This window comes from Sphaerodactylus townsendi, linkage group LG11 (genome assembly GCF_021028975.2).
Source record: "Sphaerodactylus townsendi isolate TG3544 linkage group LG11, MPM_Stown_v2.3, whole genome shotgun sequence".
Lineage (NCBI taxonomy): Eukaryota > Metazoa > Chordata > Lepidosauria > Squamata > Sphaerodactylidae > Sphaerodactylus > Sphaerodactylus townsendi.
This window is the reverse complement of record NC_059435.1, coordinates 19,586,922-19,608,421: the sequence shown is the minus strand read 5'-3', so window position 1 is coordinate 19,608,421 and position 21,500 is coordinate 19,586,922. Positions and strand designations below refer to the sequence as shown.

Here is a 21,500-nt window from a genome sequence, read left to right as displayed (position 1 = left end):
TGTAGGCTCCGCCCCGTCCCCGCCTTTCTTCTCTCCCGGAGGGAGGAGGAGGAGGAGGCGCCGCCGCCTGACGAGAGCGCGAGAGAGTCTCTTCCCCGCCGCCGCCGCGCCTTTGGGACCAACCGCCTGAAGAGGAGGAGGAGGGTCTCGCGGCGCCCAGCCCGGAGCGAACGAGAGCGACGCAGGCCCCGCGTGAGCTTCCCCCAGGACCGGCTCCGCGCTTGGCCGCCGCTTCGCTTCCTCGGTCGCCTTCCCTCCGGCCTGTCCCCGGCAGGTGAGCTGCGCCCCTGCCGGACCTCGCCTCTCTGCCTCGGGGTGTGACTGAGGAGTCTGACGGGGCGGGGGAGAAGGAGAAACCCGTGGGGGGGGGGCGGGGGGTGCAGAGGCAGCCCAACTGCGGTTTCGTTCCCCTCCCCTCCCCCCCCCCCGCCTCTGCTCCTCGCCCCTTCCCCTGCGTCTGCGTGTCCCCCCTTTTCCCGCCCTCTTGTGCTGGCTTCTTCGCTCTGGGGCCGCTCCCTCCTGCCTGTCCCTGGGTGAGCGCCACCGGTTTGTATCAGAGGCGTCTGGGATGAGCTGCTCGGGGGCAGGGGCTGCAAAATCCGCATTTTTTTTTCCCCGAGGGTCGTGTGAACGTGGGTGGGGAAGCTCCGGATGCTCGCTCCCTCTGCTGTTTCCTTCGCAGGCCCTTTTGCATGGTCAACCGCCTGCCCTTCGCTGGTGGGGAAGAGGGCACTCTCTAGGCGAGGTGTCTGGTTGTCAGTGGTCGGTATGCATCGTGGTAGGTGACAACCGAGAGGATCAGCCCCAGGAGCCACCTTGATGCCACCTGCCTGCTGTTCCCCGGAATGAATAGCAAGATGCTTCCGGGAAACCCACAAGGAAGACATGAAGGAAACAGCCCTTGTTGTGGCCCTTTTTTCCTGTTTCCGATAGTTGACTAGCCTAGTTCTGGAGCTTCCTAGAAGCTGTCGGCACACCTGACTCAAGATACCTAGGCTTGGTTGCCCCAGGTCAAGGATAGTCAGTGTGATGGATGACACTCCTGCTTGATGAGAGCCCTGCTGCATCAGCCCAAGGGGCCAACTAGTCTAGTCCTTTTTCCTTTTTTCCAAGAATAGCAATCCACAAACAGGACATGAAAGCAACATCACTGCAATTGTCCTGGCTGAGTAACTAGTTTCCAAAAGTAGTATCCCTCTCAATGTAGGGATTCTGTTTGATAGTCTGAGTCTGTCTGGTCTCCTTTTTGAAGGGTCTAATAAGTAATTTCTAATTGCCTGATAAATATTGTGAGTTTGAGCAGGCTGTCTCTCAGTCAGAATCTGTCCCGTGGTATGGAGTAACTGAAATCACTCCCGAGCTTTATATCTGGTAAATATCTCAGTAAAAAACACCCTAAGAATATCATGCATTTGAAGCTTCGTAAATTAAAGACAACATTCAGGTCTTCATATTGAGGACAGGAAGATAACCAGTGGCCCAGATTGCTTCAGTGTTTCTATAAATCCCACTTGTACCATTTAACTTGGTTAATGCTACTTCACTTAATCCAAAGCTGACATGAAAACAGGATGACTCGGATCTAAATATAAGAATTTGCAACATTTATGTGGCTCTCAAGGGTTGCTTGTAATACACTTACTGTTTGTAAAGACATGTCACACGGGGACCTTAAGTATCACTCCCTAGACATAAAGGGCAATGCTTGTTTTAGGTGATTTGTATATCATGCCATCTGAAATGTATCTGTATGTTGTGATGCATCTTGACTGGACTGTTGTTTCATTTTGGAGAGGCTTTTAACATTTATCATAAAGCTCCATAAGGGGATATAGCGGATAGACCTTCGTAAAGTTGGTTTTAGAGGGTAGCTGTGTTGGTTTGCAGTGGAATACTTAGTTTTGAGTCCAGTGGCACAGTACCACGATTTTCATGGTATAAGCTTTTGAGACTCAAAACTCTCTGTCAAACACCAGTAGGAATGGAAATCTCAGAGTCATAGGATGACAGCGGGAGGGGTGCTGTAGAGAATGCAAACATACAATCCATATACTAATCAGCTTGCTTAAAGCAGAGGGAAAATGCTTGGGGAGCTGAAAATTCTCAACTGTAGTGAGATAAAAAATCCTATGTCCCTATTCAGCAGTGGGAAGTGGGGGTCCATTCTTCTAAACTTGTGAATGAACTCAACCTCAGGACTTGGGTATTGTAATTTCCCTTTGAAGCTTCCTTGTTTGAAAACTGCTTCTCTTAGGTCAGCAATGGAATTACCTGGATGAGTACAGTGTTCTCCCACTGGTTTTTGAGTGTTGTAGTTTTTAAATGTTGGATTTACATTCTCTTTCGTGGGAACTGACCAGTTTGTCTGTTTTAGAGAAGTGGAAGGGCAGTGCTGGCATTTGAGCAACATATGTGAACAATGGAAAGTGAACAAGCGAATGAACCATCATCTTAAGGAGTCCTTTGCTGTCATTGCTGAACAGAAAGAGTCTGTTTGTTAACCGTACTCTTTTTCACCAAAAGATTGAAGTAGAATTGTATATTCATCCTCCACCACTTCCTTGACCTTCTTTGTTGCAGGATGCTCCGCTTGGGTCCTAGTGCCTGCTTTGTTCTGTTTCCACCCCCTCCATGCGTATGCAAAAATTACAAAAAAACCCCTTGTCATTATGACTTTGTAGGTTAATGAGGATTAGCCCAGGGAGGTACACACAAAGTAACATTTCATTATTCCCCTTCCCCCACCTTAGAGCTCTTATCTTCCTTGTTGTGGGACCCACCATTCTGTGCCAGCTTCAGGAGCCTTTGTGCTCCCCTGCCGTTTGTAGAATGTTCTCAGGAGTTTCCTCTGCTTGCAGCTCATTTCATGGCCATTTCACTATAGAAAGAAGATAAATGAAGTTTGGGTTTCCTGGCGATCCTGCGCACCTGCGTTTTTTCCCTTTTTTCTTTTGAAATGAGATTATCTTTGAATCGTCACAGAGTCGATATGAGAATTGCAGCTGCTTGGAGGGCAGGGCTACCATTAGGAAGCAACGGGTCGTCATTACTTACATTACTTTCAATCATGGGTGGTCCAGCCCTCTGAAGAACAGGTCTACCTGCAATTGAAAGTAATTAGATTTGACTTATGTGGATGCCTGGTCTACCCATTGCTGCTTTACTGGGTTGTAGACCAGCCCCCTGAATAGCTGTGATGCTTTGAAGATAATCTCATTCAAAAACAAAAAAAGAGGAAAAAGCAACACATGCATGGGATCGCCAGGAAAAACAAACTTCATTCATCTACTTTTTATGGTGAAACGGCCATTGGATGTTCCGTCAGCCATTTTGCAGATGCTTTTTTAAAAGGCAAGTTTTGCTGATAGTCGTTCGATACGCTAGAAATGCTCTTATACCAAAGTACCATGAGTAATACTGCACAGAAATATGGTTTTGCCAAAGGCTACGCTTAAAAATGAATAATAGCGTTCACTAGCACTAAAGTCAATTGTAAATTAAAATAAAATGGACTCAAGGAAGTAGGGTGGGGAATCCCCCCTCTTTCTCCTTCCCTCCGTATTGTTTGGGGCGGGGGAGGCTCTTGGGTTGCAGGAAGGGGGTGGGGATGGGATGGAATCAATGGTGGGATTCAGCAGGTACGCACCACTTCGGCAGATCCGGTTGTTAAAATGGTGCTTGTAAACAACCAGTTGTTAAATCATTTGAATCCCACCACCGGAACCGATAGTTAAATCATTTGAATCCCACCACTGAATGGAATGTTGTGAGCCTTACACGCTCATTGGCTGGGGTTTGTCATTGGGACATTTATTGTTAGACATTCCATCCCTTAGGCCACAGGTGTCAAACTCGTGGCCCTCCAGATGTTATGGACGACAGTTCCCATCATCCCCTGCCAGCATCATGCTGGCAGGGGTTGATGGGAACTGTCGTCCATAACATCTGGAGGGCTGCGAGTTTGACACCTATGCCATAGGCAGTTATGTATAAGGATAGTCGTTTGAGATTATTTTTGCTGTGAAGCACAATTACTTTCTCTCCCACCTCAGCACTACTGACCACATCTTCATCCTTTGGTGGAAAAAAGCATAGCCTGACTTGAACACTGTATACTTGGATGCTTGATTGCTACTAGAATTTAAGTAAGTCTGTTAAGGTTCTCACATTAATCACACTGGGTATCTTTTGGCAAATTGTCTCTCATAATCACCAAGAATCATTTTGTTTGAAGCCTAGGATGTGTAAGTATCCCCTTAAGCATTGTTTTTCATTTTCTCGTTTAGCCAAATGAAAATACAAAACAGTTACTGCTTTGTGTAATGATTTAGATTTTGAGATTACCTCATTCGAGACTGACACAGCTAGTAAATTTTGTTTACATCCACTTTGAGTTGCACTGTGAATTCCTTTATGGGTTCTGTGGCATCTGTTGAAGAACTCTTCATATGTAAATATTTGAGTGACCAGTTCTGGTATTTTCATTCAAAGTATTTATCATCAGGCGGCAATGGGGTTAGAAAATATGACACTTCAACAAATGTTGAGCTATTATTATTGCTTAAATTTCTCTCTGTGTGTGATCAACTTCTAGTGCTGCTGACAGTTTCAAACTACCTTGGATTGAACTTTTCAAAAACAACAACCAGGATTCTTACATTTCTTACAACTCTTGTAAAGCCATGGCAGGTTGATCCACATTGCCCTATCTGAGATAAGCTAGTAGTTAAAAAGGTCAAACTTTATAGTTTAAAATGATGTTGCCCTGATTCCAGACAAAACACACCGTAAGGGACACAATGTGGGGTGCCAAATATCTTATATAGGGGAAGGGGGCCCGGCATCTGGACATGGCCCACCCAACCCTGAGGGAGGGGAGGGAGGGTGGGTGGCATGCAAGGGAAAGGGAGGGAGGGAGGGAGGGAGGGGTGGCATGCAAGGGGAGGGGAGGGAGGGGAAAGGGGTCCGGCATCTGGACATGGCCCACCCACCCTAGCTGGAGGGAGAGGTAGGGAAGGGTGGCATGCAAGGGAAGGGGAGGAAGGGGAGGGAGGGAGTGTGGCATGTAAGGGAGGGGGAGTGAGGTAGGGAAAGGGGTCCGGCATCTGGACATGGCCCACCCACCCTAGTGGAGGGAGAGGGAAGGGAGGTGTGGCATGCAAGGGAAAGGGGGGGAGGGAGGGAGGGTGGCATGCAAGGGAGGGGAGGGAGGGGAAGGGGTTTTATAAGCTCTCTGAACAACAGACTATTTTGTCTGTTCTGGAGCACATTCAGTCTTCATATACTGTTTTTTGAGCTTTTCCTAGTTTACAAAGTCACATTTCTTGCAGTGACGTATCTGCCCAGGAACATGTCTCTGGGCGCACACCATCTGGTCATGTAGGGGGACTCCTTGGGGCCAGAGATGGTTTTGTCTTCAGGTGCCTTGGACCCCGTACGCCTCTGATTTCTTGCCATATGCATATGTTCTTGGAGTAATCCAGCAGGAGACCCATTACTTGTCTGCGCATGGTTTTTGTCACCACTTCACAGAAGGCACTGAGTTGATCATTATTAATATGAATTGTTGGGGGTGGGGTGGGTTATAGGGTGATAAGTTCTGTGATTCTTTAGCATATTTTTTCCTTGCATCCTGAGCTTCCCAATATTTTGTCTCATAGAATTCAAGAAAAGCTTCTTTGTGGAGTCGCAAATCTCCTGAAAAACATTGCTTCCATACCTTCAGTCTTTATATTACAAATAGGCAGACATTGTATGTTGTGCTGGGGAAGTATGAAAAAGGACTAATGTTTTGTAGATGTGGTTTCTGCCAGGAGGGGTGTGTGTGTGTGTGTGTGGGCAAAAACAATGTTTTGTAGGGTTCCTGATACCTTATATACTCATGTATAAGTCGAATTTTTCAGCACATTTTTAATGCTGAAAAAGCTCCCCTCGACTTATATGCGGGTCATTAAAATTTTTTGTGTTTTTACTTTGCTGGCCAGCAGGGGACGCAGTTTTTATGCCAGAGGCACCAAAATTTCAGTTAACCCTCAGACGACTCTCCTGATGGTACCAGCCAAGTTTGGTAAAGTTTGGTTCAGGGGGTCCAAAGTTATGGACCCCCAAAGGAGGTGTCCCCATTCCCCATTGTTGGAGTTATAGGCTACTTTGAGGGGTCTGATAGCCCTTATCTCTCTTTGAACCAAATCCATTGAAAACCTGGCTGGTCTCATCAGGAGAGTCTCTTTATGATACCAGCCATGTTTGGTGAAGTTTGGGTCAGGGGCTCCAAAGTTATTGACCCCCAAAGGGGGTCCCCATCCCCATTGTTTACAATGGAAGCTAATAGTAGATTTTCATTTCTGATAATATCCCTCTTAAAATCTAAGTTGGGTTACATTTGGACATACAGATGATGATGAGGAATCCAGTTTTGAAGGATTTTAACTCTTGTGTTTTAGCTTGGTTGCTGGTTGAGCTAAGGTTTTTGTACTTTTAAAGTTATTGTTGATACCATATTGTTCTTGTTGACCCTCTTTTCCACTTACAGAGCCAGTGTACTGTTTTTCTTTGAAATAAATATTCAAAAACATTTAACCTACTGATGCCTCAATTGATGCTGCATTTCCCACCCTCGACTTACACGCGAGTCAATAAGTTTTCCCAGTTTTTTGTGGTAAAATTAGGTGCCTCGACTTATATGCTGGTCGACTTATACACGAGTATATACGGTAGTTGTCATCCTGGTTTGAAGTTTCAGTTTGGGAGATGAGTAACAGCAAGAAGGGTGGGTTGGTACTATTTTGTTTGCGGAAATTTAGAGTTGCAGCCCACTCTACTTTAATATTGCATCATTTAACCAATCCCTGTTATTCTCATAGTAGCATTACATCTGTCTTTGCTCTATGGTAGGAGGACAGAAATAGAGTGACAGCTGAGAATTATCAGGCCCACATCTGCATTTTTGCTTCACATGGATTTGAAATCGGACTTCTATTTTATACCCATCTGTCAGATCACTGTTATTTAGGAGGTGTGTTTCTATAGAACATAATAAAATACAGAAACTCTCAAGATAGAAAATTGTCTCCATTTGAAAATGATTCTGTCTATATGCATTTAAAATTGGTTAGATGTCAAAAAGCCATTCTGACACAGTATGTCCTGGAACACTGTGACATTACAGCAATGGTTATAATACCGTATCTCAAATGTATCTTGTGACATACGTGGTCTTTTGAATCAGAGGAAATGAAGGCTAATTTGAAGTATGTTCGCTGTTAACTAGCAAACTAGATGGTTTTTTGATAGTCTCCCACAGCATTGTTTCTCTATTAAGAGTTTCTGCTGATGTTTTCAAAATGCACATTAAACAGGTCTAGTGCTTATCTTTATAAATAGTTTCACTTAATTGCATTTACAGTGAATTGACTTATGCTTGGCTTTGAATGCAGACCGGGACAAAACTTGTCAACGTCTATACTTGCTAGCAACAATAAAGACATTTTTTTTCTAAGCATTTGAACACTTAACACATGTGTGTATGAGTGTATGCTTGGATTTGTTGTTGTGACAGTATGCAAGCTAGAGCTATAGAACCATAAATCTGTGGTACGCAGTAAATATTCCAGTTGTCCCAAACTTTTGTACTTTGTTTCTACCGAGGCTTCTTTGTCTGTCTTCCCCCCGTTTCCTAACCCCTACTTCTAAAATTCTAGCCCCTTCAGTTGATCTTAAGAGCAGGTTTGCCATTGTAATCTTCTGTGAAGAATATTTTTATTTTGTTCTCATGCTTCTTTCAGTTGCAGGAATATTTTCCATTCTGATAATGGCAGTTAACAAAGAAACTGGATTCTAAGAACGTAGGCATGGGTTGTATTTGATGGTTCATATGGCAAGTCCAGGCATGGCAGTGTTCGTTGTGGTCAGGGTGTGAAAGAAGGATACACATCTCTAAACATTCAGTGAGTTGGAGATTCACAGTGAGAATATGTTGAATGTTTGGGATGCATGGTGCTATTTCATGTTTTCCATTTTGCTTTAATAAATATTGGGGGTGCTCGTGCTGCCGTGACAATTGTGATGTGATTCCTAAGCTATGGTTTTTTTGTGTTTTAATTTTCTACCAAACTATAACAGTGGTGGGCCTGCCACCCTACAAAGAACCAGTGAACAAAAAAAGAAACACGGAAGATACAGTTATCAACTTTGATCCCCTGCAAAATACCCCCCAAAACCCATATAGTGACAATGAATACATGAGAAAAACAAAGTACAAACCAGAAAAAAGTAACCTGCATGACTCCCATCTCGCCTTCAACCTATACATAACAAATCTAAACATGTTTATTCCCTTTATTCTTATATTAGCTATTTCAAACTTGTTTTTCTCTCTCTTGCCCTTTAATATATTTTATACACTGCTTTTTATTCTCTAATATACCCCTTCCATTTCCCCCATACTTCCATTTCTTTAAATTCTATATTTGTTTTATTTTCCCATTTACCCCTCTTATCTCTTTATTTTTTCATATACTCTACTATCCCTCCCTCCCACCTCTCTAGTTAACCTCTTGCCATTTCTTTAGTATAACACTAAATGAAAAAAAACAACCTAGCATTTCCCTGTTGACTAGTTTTTTTGTTCTTGTGGGAGAATTTTCTTCCTTCTGATATGTTCCATTAAAAGTGAAACCTAATCCCTTCCATATAAGCCAACAATATGTTTCTTCTTCAGCACATCTGTAAAGAATTTATATTCCTTCCAATTTTGCTAGAATCTCTCGTGGTAATTCCCTCATGAGCTGCTGACTTTGGTATTGCATCTTGTTCTTAAAATGTGTGTGAAGGATATCCTCTTTCAATGATTTTAATGTCAGGTACAGCACGGCAGTCCTGGCGTAAATTTACCAAACATGTTACTTAAGTGATGGTTTTTACAACTGTCATAGTGATCACCCCTGCCTAGGGCACGCTCATATCAACATAGATGTAATGATTCACCGTGGATCTTCAGCTGCAGGATATGAGCGACAGACTTAATCTGATCAGTAAACGTCTCCTGTAATTTTACTTCCGTTTATCAAAGCAGTAATGTGATTGGAGTGTTTTGGTGAGAAAACAGCACAGTTACTTGGGGTCATAACTGTCTTTGTAAGAGCTAATCTGTGAGGTTTCAGAAGTAGTTTGCTTCACTCCTTCTCAAAGTACTACTCAGAAGATTTGAGGTTATCACTTCAGTGGTTGGTAAGTTGTTAAGCTGCTGGCAAATAAATGTGTGATAAATTTGACCTCTGGTTTACTTTTATTCATCTCTCTTGGATAGTGTGCAAGGCTGCACGGTGACTCAGGATTCTCAGATTTTGTTCTCACCTCTGCCATAAACTCAGTGTGTGGCCTCTAGGTAGCTCCTCTCTAAGCTTCCCATGTGCTTTATGGAAATCACACTGATTTAGCTTAGAGCTGTTTATAACTATTTTAGCAAGATAATGTTATGTGAGACGCTTTGAGTACTTGAAAAAGCTATATTCATGCTAATGAATATTACGTGCTCTGTGTCTCTGGAACCTTCCTTCTGGAGCACTGGGTATAATCATTTGTTGAGCGTTGTCCTAAACAAATTACAGATGTGTATTTCAGACTTGTTGCCAAACAGGAGTAGCTTGATAGCCGTATCACCGCACTTCCTCTTTTCCGGATAGTGTTCTAGGTTTTCATAGCAGAGAAGGCTGCACTGGGCAGATAGGTGGACATATCTGTATTATAGAGGTATCTGTGCTAGATAAGTAGGATGGCTAAAGTTGTAGTGGCATGCTGATTGTGTGTAATGGCATGCTGATTGTGTAGTGGCATGCTGTGCTTGACTTGTCAGATTTTCTCGAAGCACAAAGTTCATAAACATAATTCTTGATGTGGCAGTTTGTGCTGTGTTTTTATATTCCTTGAAGTACTGCATTTCATTGATGAGTGGCTACATAAGCCGCAGAAATTCAATGGCTGATTTGTTTCTAGCTGGAGCGCACTTGAGGGTCATCTTTATTTTCTGTTTGCTTGAATAATAATGCTCATTTAAAGTAGAGGGGAGGGGGGAGTGGACGGAAATTGAATGCTGACTTCCTTAGCTTCCATGACGTGAAACAAAATATATTTCCTTTTTTAGGCCTTGGAAGCAGGATGTTTTCCTTACTCTTTATTGTGCTTCCAGTAGGTGGTCCTTCAGATTCCTTCTTTCTGCAACTTTTAGATTGAGTTGTCCATGAGAATTACTGTTAAGTCAAGAGGTACAGTAGACCAGCTGGGACATGTAAAAAGCACAGTCAAGCACGACAAATAAGTAGTTTCTCTATGGGCTTTCCTCTTCCATCATTGGATCTGTTGTTGTATTTTACCCAGATCATACTACGTTGTTCATAATGGTGATCTTTTGTATAGAGTGCACTTTTATCTGCGTATAGTTCTTTCACAGTATTGCCACAAGTATTTAGATGCCTCTGATGGGAAAGTAAGCGGATAGTGGAGAATTACAGTATAGGCTTTAATCACTAGATGTCTGATGGTAGTTCTCTCTTTGCCTGGTCTTGACGATATTTGGCACTCTGAAGCATTCCTGGAGCGTAGGCATTCATCCTTGCTATTCACTTGCAATGTGATAACTGAATGTTTTGCTTGACTGTGATTTTTGCTAATCAGCAAGATCTGAACACTAATATATACTCGGAATTGGGCTGTGCACCAATTTCTAGATATTCAACCAGGCTTAACTAATCTTCTAAAATGATAAGCGTATACTTTGTGGTCACAGAATATCAGGTTGGTCAGCAGTTCATACATCTACCTGCTTTTTTCCTGCCATTGCTGAATGTTTGCTGACATAAGTTGCCTTCACCAAAACTACTCATAACAAATACTGTTGATTGCTTGTTCGCACCCTAGCTAGGATTGGGAAAATAGTTTAAATTTGCAAGCATCCAAGCTTTAGGTGCCAGTTCCAGGTGGTAATAAAAATTCCCCCATGTATACTAGCTTCATATTACGAGGCACCTGAAATATTTTACAGATCTTTATGCAGCTCTTACAAAGTTATAAAAGTCTCTTGGGTGCAATGGACCAATTTGGTAAAAATGCCCCTTAAAAAAACAACTGTGTTGACTCATGAAATGGAGATGCATGTACTGTTGGAGAGAGTGTGTGTGTGTAATGTGTGTGGTAAGCTAATGTACTTTAACAAATGGAGAGTCATTCTGTATAGAATGAAAAATTCTCAGGATGCTATATTCTGTGGTTGACAGAAATACTTCACATGGACTCAGTCTACAAATGCGATAACTGAACTTTTCAGTTCAGTGCTCCTCTCTGTCTAACATTATGTGAGTTAATTCTAATCTTGGTAGTGTTCTCTCTTGTGGAATTGGAGGGAATATGTAATAGCATAAGAGCTTTTAAACATTGCCAATATTTAGCCGCCTGCGTTCTCAAAATAACTTAGTGAATGCTTTACTGATTACAGAAATATTTCCGTTTTGTCACAGATCTGTTATCAGTAATTTCACAGCCATATGTGCATATTCTAAGGCCTCTTAGGAATTTAGAATTCCCAATGATTAACAGGAAACAGAAGTTAGCAGCCAAGTGCCTGGAAAATGCTATTAGTAACCTCTTGTGCTACTCAGTCTATTTCTTTCAGTAAGCAATGGCTGATGTCAAATGCTAGCTGCCTCTGTTCCTATCAATTCTATCCAGGTAGCATTTAGGGAAAATATTCCAATACCCATCTTCACATTATATCTTTGTGTGTGGTTTATGAAATAGGTGGCTAAGAGTTAGGTGTGCCTACATCATAGTAAGATCCCTGGAATGCATCTGAAGGAATGGTTCATCTAACAGGGGTAGGGAACCTGCGGCTCTCCAGATGTTCAGGAACTACAATTCCCATCAGCCCCTACCAGCATGGCCAATTGGGAATTGTAGTTCCTGAACATCTGGAGAGCCGCAGGTTCCCTACCCCTGATCTAGCACAAAATCTCACTATAAGCAGTTGTGCAAGGCTTGACGCTAAGGCTGTCAGTGCTAGCAATGAATGACAGAAGCTTTGAGGAGGTCTACACACATCACTCACATAGGAAAAGAAGTGCTACTTTCAAGCAGCAGCCGTGCAAAAAAAACCTCCTCAGGGAGCCAGGCAGGAGAAATAGTACAAGGGCGCATGTCATTGCACATTACAAGCATTTAAACAGCGTTTACTTAAACAGCATTTATTAAATGTATTTATATAATGAACTATTTAGGATGCAAATTGACTCAAGCGATGCCAGTTGTACGAAGATAGTTGGGAATGCATCACTACTGCTTGTATACAGTGATGCTTGTATGAATAAAACGGTGTGACGTTGCAGTTGCCCATCCTCACATGCTCTAAATATGCAGCAACGTCAATGAAATAAAACTGTGGATGGAACTAAAATAATATGGAACACGACCTAACGAAGTACTCCCTCGTTGGAACAATGGAAGGTAGCTGATTCTGACTGAATCAGATTGAACCCGTAATCATTTGTTTTTCCTTTCCCTAGAATTACATGGTAGCAAATAAAACTGAACCTTAACACCTGTGTTGAACATTTTTGTGCACCGGGGTGGTATTGCAATGGATTGCTTTAACTGTACCAATAAAATAAAAATCACTGTCCCTCTTCTACTTCTAAAGGAATATTTCCGTTCACTCTATCTTCTAAACTTATTTCAAATGACGGTTTCTGGAATTGGTGAGCAAGTGCTAACTATGGTTAGTACGAAACAAAGAAAACAGGCCATCCTAAGAGCATGCAGGTCCATAGATCATTCTTGATCATCTGAAAGAAGGTTTAGAAATGAATGCTTTGGGTGTCTGTATTTGGCACAGCTCAGATTGTTCATTCTTTAATAGGTAATTTTGAGCCACTTGGTTTTCATTCATTTATTTGTAATAGTTTTATTCCTAATTTAATTTGCTTATCTTGGGTGTGCTGCAACATGCTCTTCAGCATGTTTATTCAGAGGTGAGGTCCCTCAGAATTCAGTAGGGCTTACTCCCAGGCTGGTCTGAGTAGGTCTATAGTCTGATTGAAACTTCCCAAAATTGTTATGCTTCCTAAATGGTTCAGTGCTACTTGCAACACAAGCGCTTCGTTAACAGATTAGATCTGCCTTTCCATACAGGACCCTTATTTGTATCAACGTTAGCTCCGTTTGAATTATGGGCATCGATGTTGCTGTTAATCTTTTTGTATCAGTTCTTGCTGCTTGTGAATACTCTGCTGCTACAAGGAGCCCTTGTTCCCATTTGGGGTGGGGGTTGGTATTTGCGACGGCCTCTTTGATCCCCACCCTCTTCTCTACCTGGTCTAGTTAGGGGAAGGCTGTACATAGTGCAGATACAGTGTCCTAAATCGCTGTACTGATTGAACCGTCTTGCTTCATCAACATGTGATTGCAGCATGTAATAGAATTAGGCCATAAATAAATAACAAGCTTCAGGATGAGGCGTATTTTGCTTCAGCATTCCAGAATTGCTAGACTTCTAGTTAAATACATCATATACACTAACACTTATGCATTTATAATTGAAGGTTTACTGCATCCTTCAGCTTTATTTGTAAGACACAGTTCAGTAGTTCTGATGTTAAGTATGGGAAAGAGGTTTACTCGTTATTGCTGTATTGCCTGAGAATTTTTCTCAGATCCAGCAAGCTGAAAACACTTATTTGGGAAAAAAGTTGAGTCCACAGCACATTAAACTAACAGGAGGTTGTGCCTAGGTTCATTATAATTGAAGAAAATGCAAAGGACATGTGGTATAAAAATTCATGGCTATTAGCATTTTGTGTTTGGACTGCTGAACTGAATCCTCATTAATGCAAATAAAACTTTTGTTTTATCCAGGTTCTTCCTCGGCTTGTGTGAAATACCTGCAGTCCAAAAATGGCAGCAAATAAGCCCAAAAGTCAAAATTCTTTGGCTCTGCACAAGGTCATAATGGTAGGCAGTGGGGGTGTAGGAAAATCTGCATTAACACTGCAGTTCATGTATGATGAGGTAAGAACCTAATTTCCATAAGTGTATTTTTAGTTAATAAGTTGACTATGCTGTCAAGTTGTATGTGAACCAGGGAGTCAAGCAAATTCTGTTACAGTTTGTTCGGTTTTAGTAATGACTGAAGTGATTTTGGTTTAAGACTAAGAGATTTGGACTAAAAAACCTTTAAAAATGAAATGTACGTAGATTGGATGTATGTTCTCCAGTACAGAACGCAGTATTTCTTACTATGAGCAGTAATATTCTAGTAGAAACCCATTTTTTTTTGGAAATTAAAAATGAACCAGAAATTGCTGTTAAAATCTGATTTAAAAACTATAGGAAACTTGAGGTGATCAAGTTTTAATTTTAGTTAATTTCATATTCCTCTTTATTTAGTGAATTTTAATTTGCTGTAAAGTTCATAGAGGAGCATGTCAGCACTCATGGATGTAGGGAAAGGTGGTTTTCACAGGTTCAACTCCCCCATTATATCTTCACATATTTTTTAAAGGGGCAATTCTCCAAAGATTGCTTAGGGGAAAGGACTTCAAACTGAGTTTCAGTACTTTCCCCTTTAAGCAATCTTTGGGGAATTGCCCCTTTAAAAAATATGTGAAGGCTTCACAAGAGACCAGCCTGCCTGGAGGGCGAGGGAAACTTGGCCCTTGCTGCTAGGCACTGGCAGGGAATCGGAGGTGGTGGTGACGGAGACGGGCCGCCTCCGCCTTCTCCCTCCCTTGCAGCTGGAGAACGAGGGAAACTCGCTCCCCGCCTGCTAGGCAGGGAGGAGGGCTGGAGCCCCGCTTACTCGCAAGTAAACAGGGCTCCACACATGGGGATGCCCGGAGGTGGGTTTGTCACCGGGTGCCATTTGGTCCCGGTATGCCTCTGACCGTGGACATGATTCCCTAAAAAACATGGGGATGTTTCGCGGTGGGCCAAACAGCCACGTTCGAAGGTTCATCTTTTCTTTTCCTGGTTTTCCAAATAGATTGGGAGGGAGTCGTGATTTTTCAGGCTAGCAAAACTAATTACATGTTAGTAGTAAGTTATTTAAAATCCACTTTACAGTAACCTTCTAAATGCAACAGAAAAGAGATCAAAGAGCCCCCACCCCACCCTTTAAAGAAAGCTTTTGAAGGCTGAAAGAGGACGGGCAGAGATGCAGCCAGTTCCTTTCAACTGCTTGATGCTTTGATTTAGTCCAGGTACAGCTTTGGGAAATCTGATGCAAAATTCTTTTGGCCTAAATTTCATAGAGTTTGAAGCGATTCCCTCCAGCTTGGGGGGCGGGGGTGGAGCTGGGGGAGGTGTGGCCAAACCCAGGGGCGGACCCCCACCTCCTGAGCCTCGCCCTCTGAACCCACCCCATAAACATTTTATACCTACATCACTGTCAGTACTGCTGTACATTACTGACTTTGAAATGTAAATGTGATGACATCCAAATAGTATAATGTTGTCTTGCTTTGCATTCATGGTAATTACACAGCTAAGCATACTAGGAATGGGAGAGTGGAACCTAGTGTGGGAGCATTAGATCGGTGATTCCCAATCTTTTTGGTATGGGGAGGGTAGAAAATTGCCCCCTGTGGTGCCCCCCCCCCACTTACCTTAGTGAAACAGTGCAGGCTGGAGAAGCGGCCTATTCCCTTCAGACTGAAAACAGCCTGGTGGGAACTATGCTTCCCAGTAGACCTTGCAAGCCCCAAGGTCTCATGCGAAGTGTTGTTCCCACCAGGCCATTTTCAGCCTGAAAGGAATAGGCCGCTTCTCCAGCCTGTACTGTTTCACTAAGGTAAGGTGGGGGGGGGGGCAGGGCACTGCGGAGGGGGGCGGCGGAAAACACAGGTGCACACCAGGCAAAGTATGGCCCAGCTATGCCTCTGGCTGCAATGTTTGGGAGTCCTGCAAACGTTGCACAATATGTGCTACTCTGGATCCAACATTCTGTATTGGTAATCTCACAGTTACTGTACCTAGAGTACTGACTCTTTCCTTCCTTGCCAGTTTGTAGAAGACTACGAACCCACCAAAGCAGACAGCTACAGGAAAAAAGTAGTCCTTGATGGAGAAGAAGTCCAGATAGATATATTGGATACAGCAGGACAAGAAGATTATGCCGCAATTAGAGACAACTACTTCCGAAGCGGAGAGGGTTTTCTCTGTGTGTTTTCCATTACAGAGCTTGAATCTTTTGCAGCTACAGCAGACTTCAGGTAATTAGAGGGTAACTAGTTCATCTTAATGACTCTGATTTGTTCATTTTTTTCCCTATGGGCTGGGACACTTTTTGTTACCATTTTTCCATTTCAGATTTGCCTTTTGCTATCTCTTAAAATGCCTCTACCCATATACGGCCATAGGCTGTCATTTCTACAAGCCATGTGTATGCGGAATTTCTTCCATTCTTCTGTTTAGGTATTTTGCTGTTGGCAGTGAGTCCTGAGTTGCCATGAAATGGATGACATTACTGTCTGGATTTCTTAAATGTGTATCCACTTTTTCTCTAGTGAGCTCGCCTGTGAGTGTTCTAGTTTAATAATCTAAATTGCAACCTCTTAATACCCAAGGCTATTGTTAAAACTACAATAAATTCAGTTCACTTATTCCTAATCTCGTTCTAAGGAGGAAGGCCATGGTAAAGGGAGGTGAGGAAGATCTCAAGAGAAATCTCATTCTCTAAATTGGATCTTTGTTGTGAATTGCTCAAAAGAGCAGACTTTCAGTTGTGTCGAACATCTTCAGTGTCTGTGTACACTACTCCTGAACCATTTCACTACCCTAGATGGGAAAGGCACTGTTTGCAAGGAGTGGATCCCAACTCTGACATTCTGTGAACCATTCTGTTATGTTCAACTATGCTGTAAAAATTCTTTCCCTGGGGGGCTGTACAGAGGTCAGCTGTGTCAAGACATTCCTCAGTGGGAGGACAAATAAAACTTTTGCACACCGGTGTTTCAGATGTAGATAAGGTATTACCACAACTATGGATTTCATAGATATTATTTAAAAGATGGCCTTCAGAAATCAGTTTCAAAGATCTTTGAAAGCTTTGGGGTTTTTTCTTACTCTAAACCTGAAGTATTTATGTATGGGTTTTTTTTTTTAAAGGAAGGGCATATGTTAATATGAGAGAAATTCCTGGCTTTGATCTATCCATAGCTTATTTTTGGGTGAGGCACTGGTCTCAACTGGAGCCTAAGAAACAAATCTCCTGGGATCTTACTGTTATGGGAATCTGTTTATAGCCTGATAGGGATGTGAGGCTTATGATACAATCTGTATGAGTCTCATTCATCCTTTATAAAATCTTTATGGCTCTTGCTCATTAAAGTCATATTTCTTCCTAGAAAGCAGATTCGAGGTTTAAAATTCAGCAGATATAATGGAAAGTTACTTGGTCATCCTTCCATTTTAGCTTGTTATACAAGTTCGCACATTGCAAGATTCCATGAAGGTATCCATCCTATCCTTGCCAAAATTATTTTGGTAGTGGAAGAGCATGTAGAGGAAAAGTTTCCCTGTTTGTGTTTAGATATAGAGAGTATATGCAAAGTTTTTTGATGCTGAAATAGTCTAATATTAAAGCAAACCCTCCCCTTTCATTTCTAATGGAAACCAGTCATTTGAAGCTTCATGCCAATCTGGTTTTCCTTTTGAGTGACAAAATAGTTAAATCAAGGAAACTTGATTTTTAAACTGTACAGTTTCATGTTACTACAGTGTACCTTGATGGCTGTACTTCTGCGTACAATCAGCATTTGGGCTTTCCTGCACCTTGACAATAATGTCCTTGCATAGTTTGAAATTCAACAGCTGATCTCTAGTTTTTTCATCAAAACTACCATACAGCTGGTGCCTGCTGAATAATGCAGTTCTTGTATGTGGATCATTTTTCAAGGGCAGATATGAGAAACCATATGCTGGTGAGTAATTGACCAGAATTACTGAGTCAACAATAATTACAGAAACAGACTTTATGTGGTGACTCACTTTTTAGCCAGTTTAAGTACCTGTGTTACAGCAGGAATTGGGAGCTACACCTAGTGTTGTGGAAATAGACTGGTGGCCAATTTATGGCAGGCAGTCTCTTTTCTTTTTCCTTAATGTAGAATATATCAGTTACCTGTCCTTTCCCTTCACAAATTGGTAACTGAGGTGCCTTACAACTTATTAATGTAACAATGAAAATCCATTTTATATCATTTATAAAACCAATATAACATTATGGCGTGGTTTGGATTTAAAACTGCGAACAGTAACACTTATCAAGTGAAATAGATAAAATCACAGGTTTGTGAAGTCAGCCTTAAAAGACTAAAATTGCAACATTGGACATAACAATACACAGTTTGCACAAAAATGACTTGCAGTACAAAGACAAAGTAATCAAACAGTTTACTAGTTAGCAATGTGAACCAGGTCTACCATGGGGCTATGGTACAAATCATGCCCTTCACCAGACATGTGAATAGATAAATCTTACGTCATCAACAAGATTCCCTACTGAAAACCCACCATGAGCATGGTCAAAGGAAAAATCCAGTATTAATCTGGCTTCAATAAGTCTTTGATGGCTCAAGTACTTGTGGTATTTCCACTGTTCCTCAGTATCGTTCCAAATGATTTCATTCATACTGTTCAAATTAGACCACGCTTATCTCTGCACAGTTTATATTTGGCCACAACATGTCCTTGAGGTTGCTGTGTGCGCGCATTCATTTAAGGAATACACGAGCCATCAAAGATTTATTGAAACCAGATAAGTACCAGATTCTGGTCACTTGTGAGTGGGTTTTCAGATTAGCTTAGAGAAGCAACTTGATGATGTGTGGTGTATCTATTCTCGCACGTGGTAGCCCCAAAGTAAACCTGGTTCACATCACTGACTAGTAAACTGTTTGATTACTCAGTCTTTGGGCTGCAAGCCATTTTTTGTGCGAACTGTGTATTGTTGATACATTGATCGCACCACCCTCTTTTCTCATTTGTGTACAATTTAAACGTGAATGTAGGCCTGCTAGTATAAAAACAAAACTGTAGTGGAGTTTAAAATATCTGTGACAATACCTAGCACCTAAAAGTCAGCTTGGCACCAGCGGAGCTTTAGTGGAAAGAATTCCACTGTGCTACAAATTAGAATGTTCTGTTCTTGGCTCAGACCTAGCTTCAATATGTGGACACACAGTAGTATCCCGGTTACTTCAGTGGGTGTGCAGGTACATACCTTGTGAAAAGGCACACCCCAAATAACATTACGCTGAACCACTTTTTGATGTGGTTATTTCGTAATGGTAGGTTGGAAAAAAATGAATTGCTGGATTGGCAGCTAGACAAAAAATGGGAAACAGTGCATTGGAGTGAAGGGTTGACATTTTAAGCTTTGAACAGAAACTTTCCTGGTAATCTTTGCTGAAGTGTTTCATAAATACTGTGAGCAAAGTTTCAGGGGAGGGAGGGATAGTGAGTCAATTTGGGTTGGATCTAGCCTGTTCTTTCCTATTCAGTTTCACCCAGTTCCCTTCTATAATACGTCCCATCCACTAGGCTTTTGTAAATGTGGGTCCCATGATCCACAGCATAACGTTTTTTGATGGTCAAAACTCCTCCTTTTTCACTAATAGAGATATTTGGCAGGATCTGTTTTGCTGAAACTCTGTGACACTCTAGCAGTTACTTTTTCTTCATTTGTGAGCAAATGCCCCAAAACTCATTGGTTGAATACTTGTGATATTAGTCATGTTTTAGAACTTATTTCTTTTGACAATATACGGATAGAAGATTTCAGTGGCCCTGGAGCATTGATACAAATTAGTAAGACATAAATGGGAAAATCGTTGTGCTTTGTGTGTTTGGAGAATACCTCCCCATCTTACCTATTTGTGGTCTTGGTGCATCACTCTGAGGGCTTTGTGCAGTGTCACAGTTGGGAATTTTCTAGAACTAGCTCTTAGGCAGATGCAGCTGTGATTGTGCTTGTCCTAGGGCAGGGGTCTGCAACCTGCAGCTCTCCAGATGTTCATGGACTACAATTCCCATCAGCCCCTGCCAGCATGGCCAATTGGGATTTGTAGTCCATGAACATCTGATGGGATTTGTAGTCCATGAACATCTGGAGAGCCTCAGGTTGCAGACCCCTGTCCTAGGGGATAGTTGTGCCTCCCAGTGTAAGTCCTTTTGTCTGTAGCAACAGTGTGAGGGGACTTCTCCATGAAACTTACTTCTGAGTAGGTAGGCTTTTTTCTTCTTGTATTCACACCAAAAGAAGATTTTTTTAAAAAAATTCTGCCCTTTTGCTCTCTGCTTTGTTGTTCATTCATCATTCTTTATGCTCTAGCTGTTTATGACACAGAAGATTGTGTTCAAATATTATTGCTAGAGTAGAGGAAAATTTCCTTCTAAGGACAATAATTTCTATTGCCTTGACAAACAGCATGAAGTTCGTTTATGCCAAAAATCTACGAGACTGACAACATAGAATTGTGCTTCTAGTTTTTGTGCTACACTTTAGGAGAAAACCCTCGTAGCATCAATGGGGACGGTTGAGGCCTCAAAATCATCACAAGTTCCACTGGCAACTTTTCCATTAGTGACGCCTTTTCAGTCTTTCAGGCCTTGACCCATAAGAACTCCATGTCATGTCACTCTGAAGGCACATAAATTCCAGGTTCGTTTTTGGGTTCCATGGTTCATTCTCTTGTATTATCCAAATCAGGGGTATCCAACTCTGGCCCTCCAGATGTTCATGGACTACAATTCCCACCAGCTTCATCCTGGTAGGGGCTGATGGGAATTGGAGTCCATGAACATCTGGAGGGTCAGAGTTGGACACCCCTGATCTAAATGATTACCTTGCTTCGGTCTTTGTACCAGATTTCTCGTGGATTCCTGAATGTCCATTCTCGTTCTGTCATCGTGTTCTGGATTCGTCACCCTTCTAGACCTGCAGTCTTTCATCAACTGAATATTTGAGGCCAGCTCTCTCACTGCATGTTTAGAATTGTGAATCACACATCAATCTCATCTAGTCTTCAGACTCACAGATTCTGACTCACAAGTTTCAGAAGGATTTGCTGAGTTTTCTGTGGTGTTGAAATTGGCTAAAGATCCTTGACAAAAACCGGCCTTCACCCTGATTGCCTTGAAATGAGATTGACAATCTCCGTAGAATGCAGCAGGAGGAAGATTACAGAGTTTTCTCTGTCCACCCGCCCATCAAATTGTGTCACGGCAGAAGTGCCCAAAGGCAAGGACAAGCCAGTGCTTCACTCTGTCCCAGAAGGCAGGAAGCTAGATGGGTATCATTTGCTACCGTGTGTTTCAAGGTAGAATGTATGCCATGTCATCGGTGCTCTCACAGGTGAAAATATCATCTGCGCGTGACCACGGATCAAATGATGCAAGCGGATGGCCCCTGTTTTTCAAGACGAACCCAAACCGAGTCTTTTGCATGAGATGAACTC

At 42.2% G+C, this 21,500-nt stretch overlaps 1 protein-coding gene across 1 annotated transcript in view; it reads left to right on the top strand.

The window, feature by feature from the left end:
- Positions 1-11: 11 nt before the first annotated feature.
- Positions 12-21,500, top strand: part of RALA (RAS like proto-oncogene A) — a 29,842-nt gene continuing 8,353 nt past the window's right edge. Inside the window, exons 1-3 of the mRNA XM_048511068.1 lie at positions 12-274; positions 13,900-14,052; positions 16,045-16,253. Of these exons, the coding sequence (XP_048367025.1) occupies positions 13,939-14,052; positions 16,045-16,253 (323 nt within the window). The 5' untranslated portion in view covers positions 12-274; positions 13,900-13,938. The remainder of the gene's footprint in view (positions 275-13,899; positions 14,053-16,044; positions 16,254-21,500) is intronic.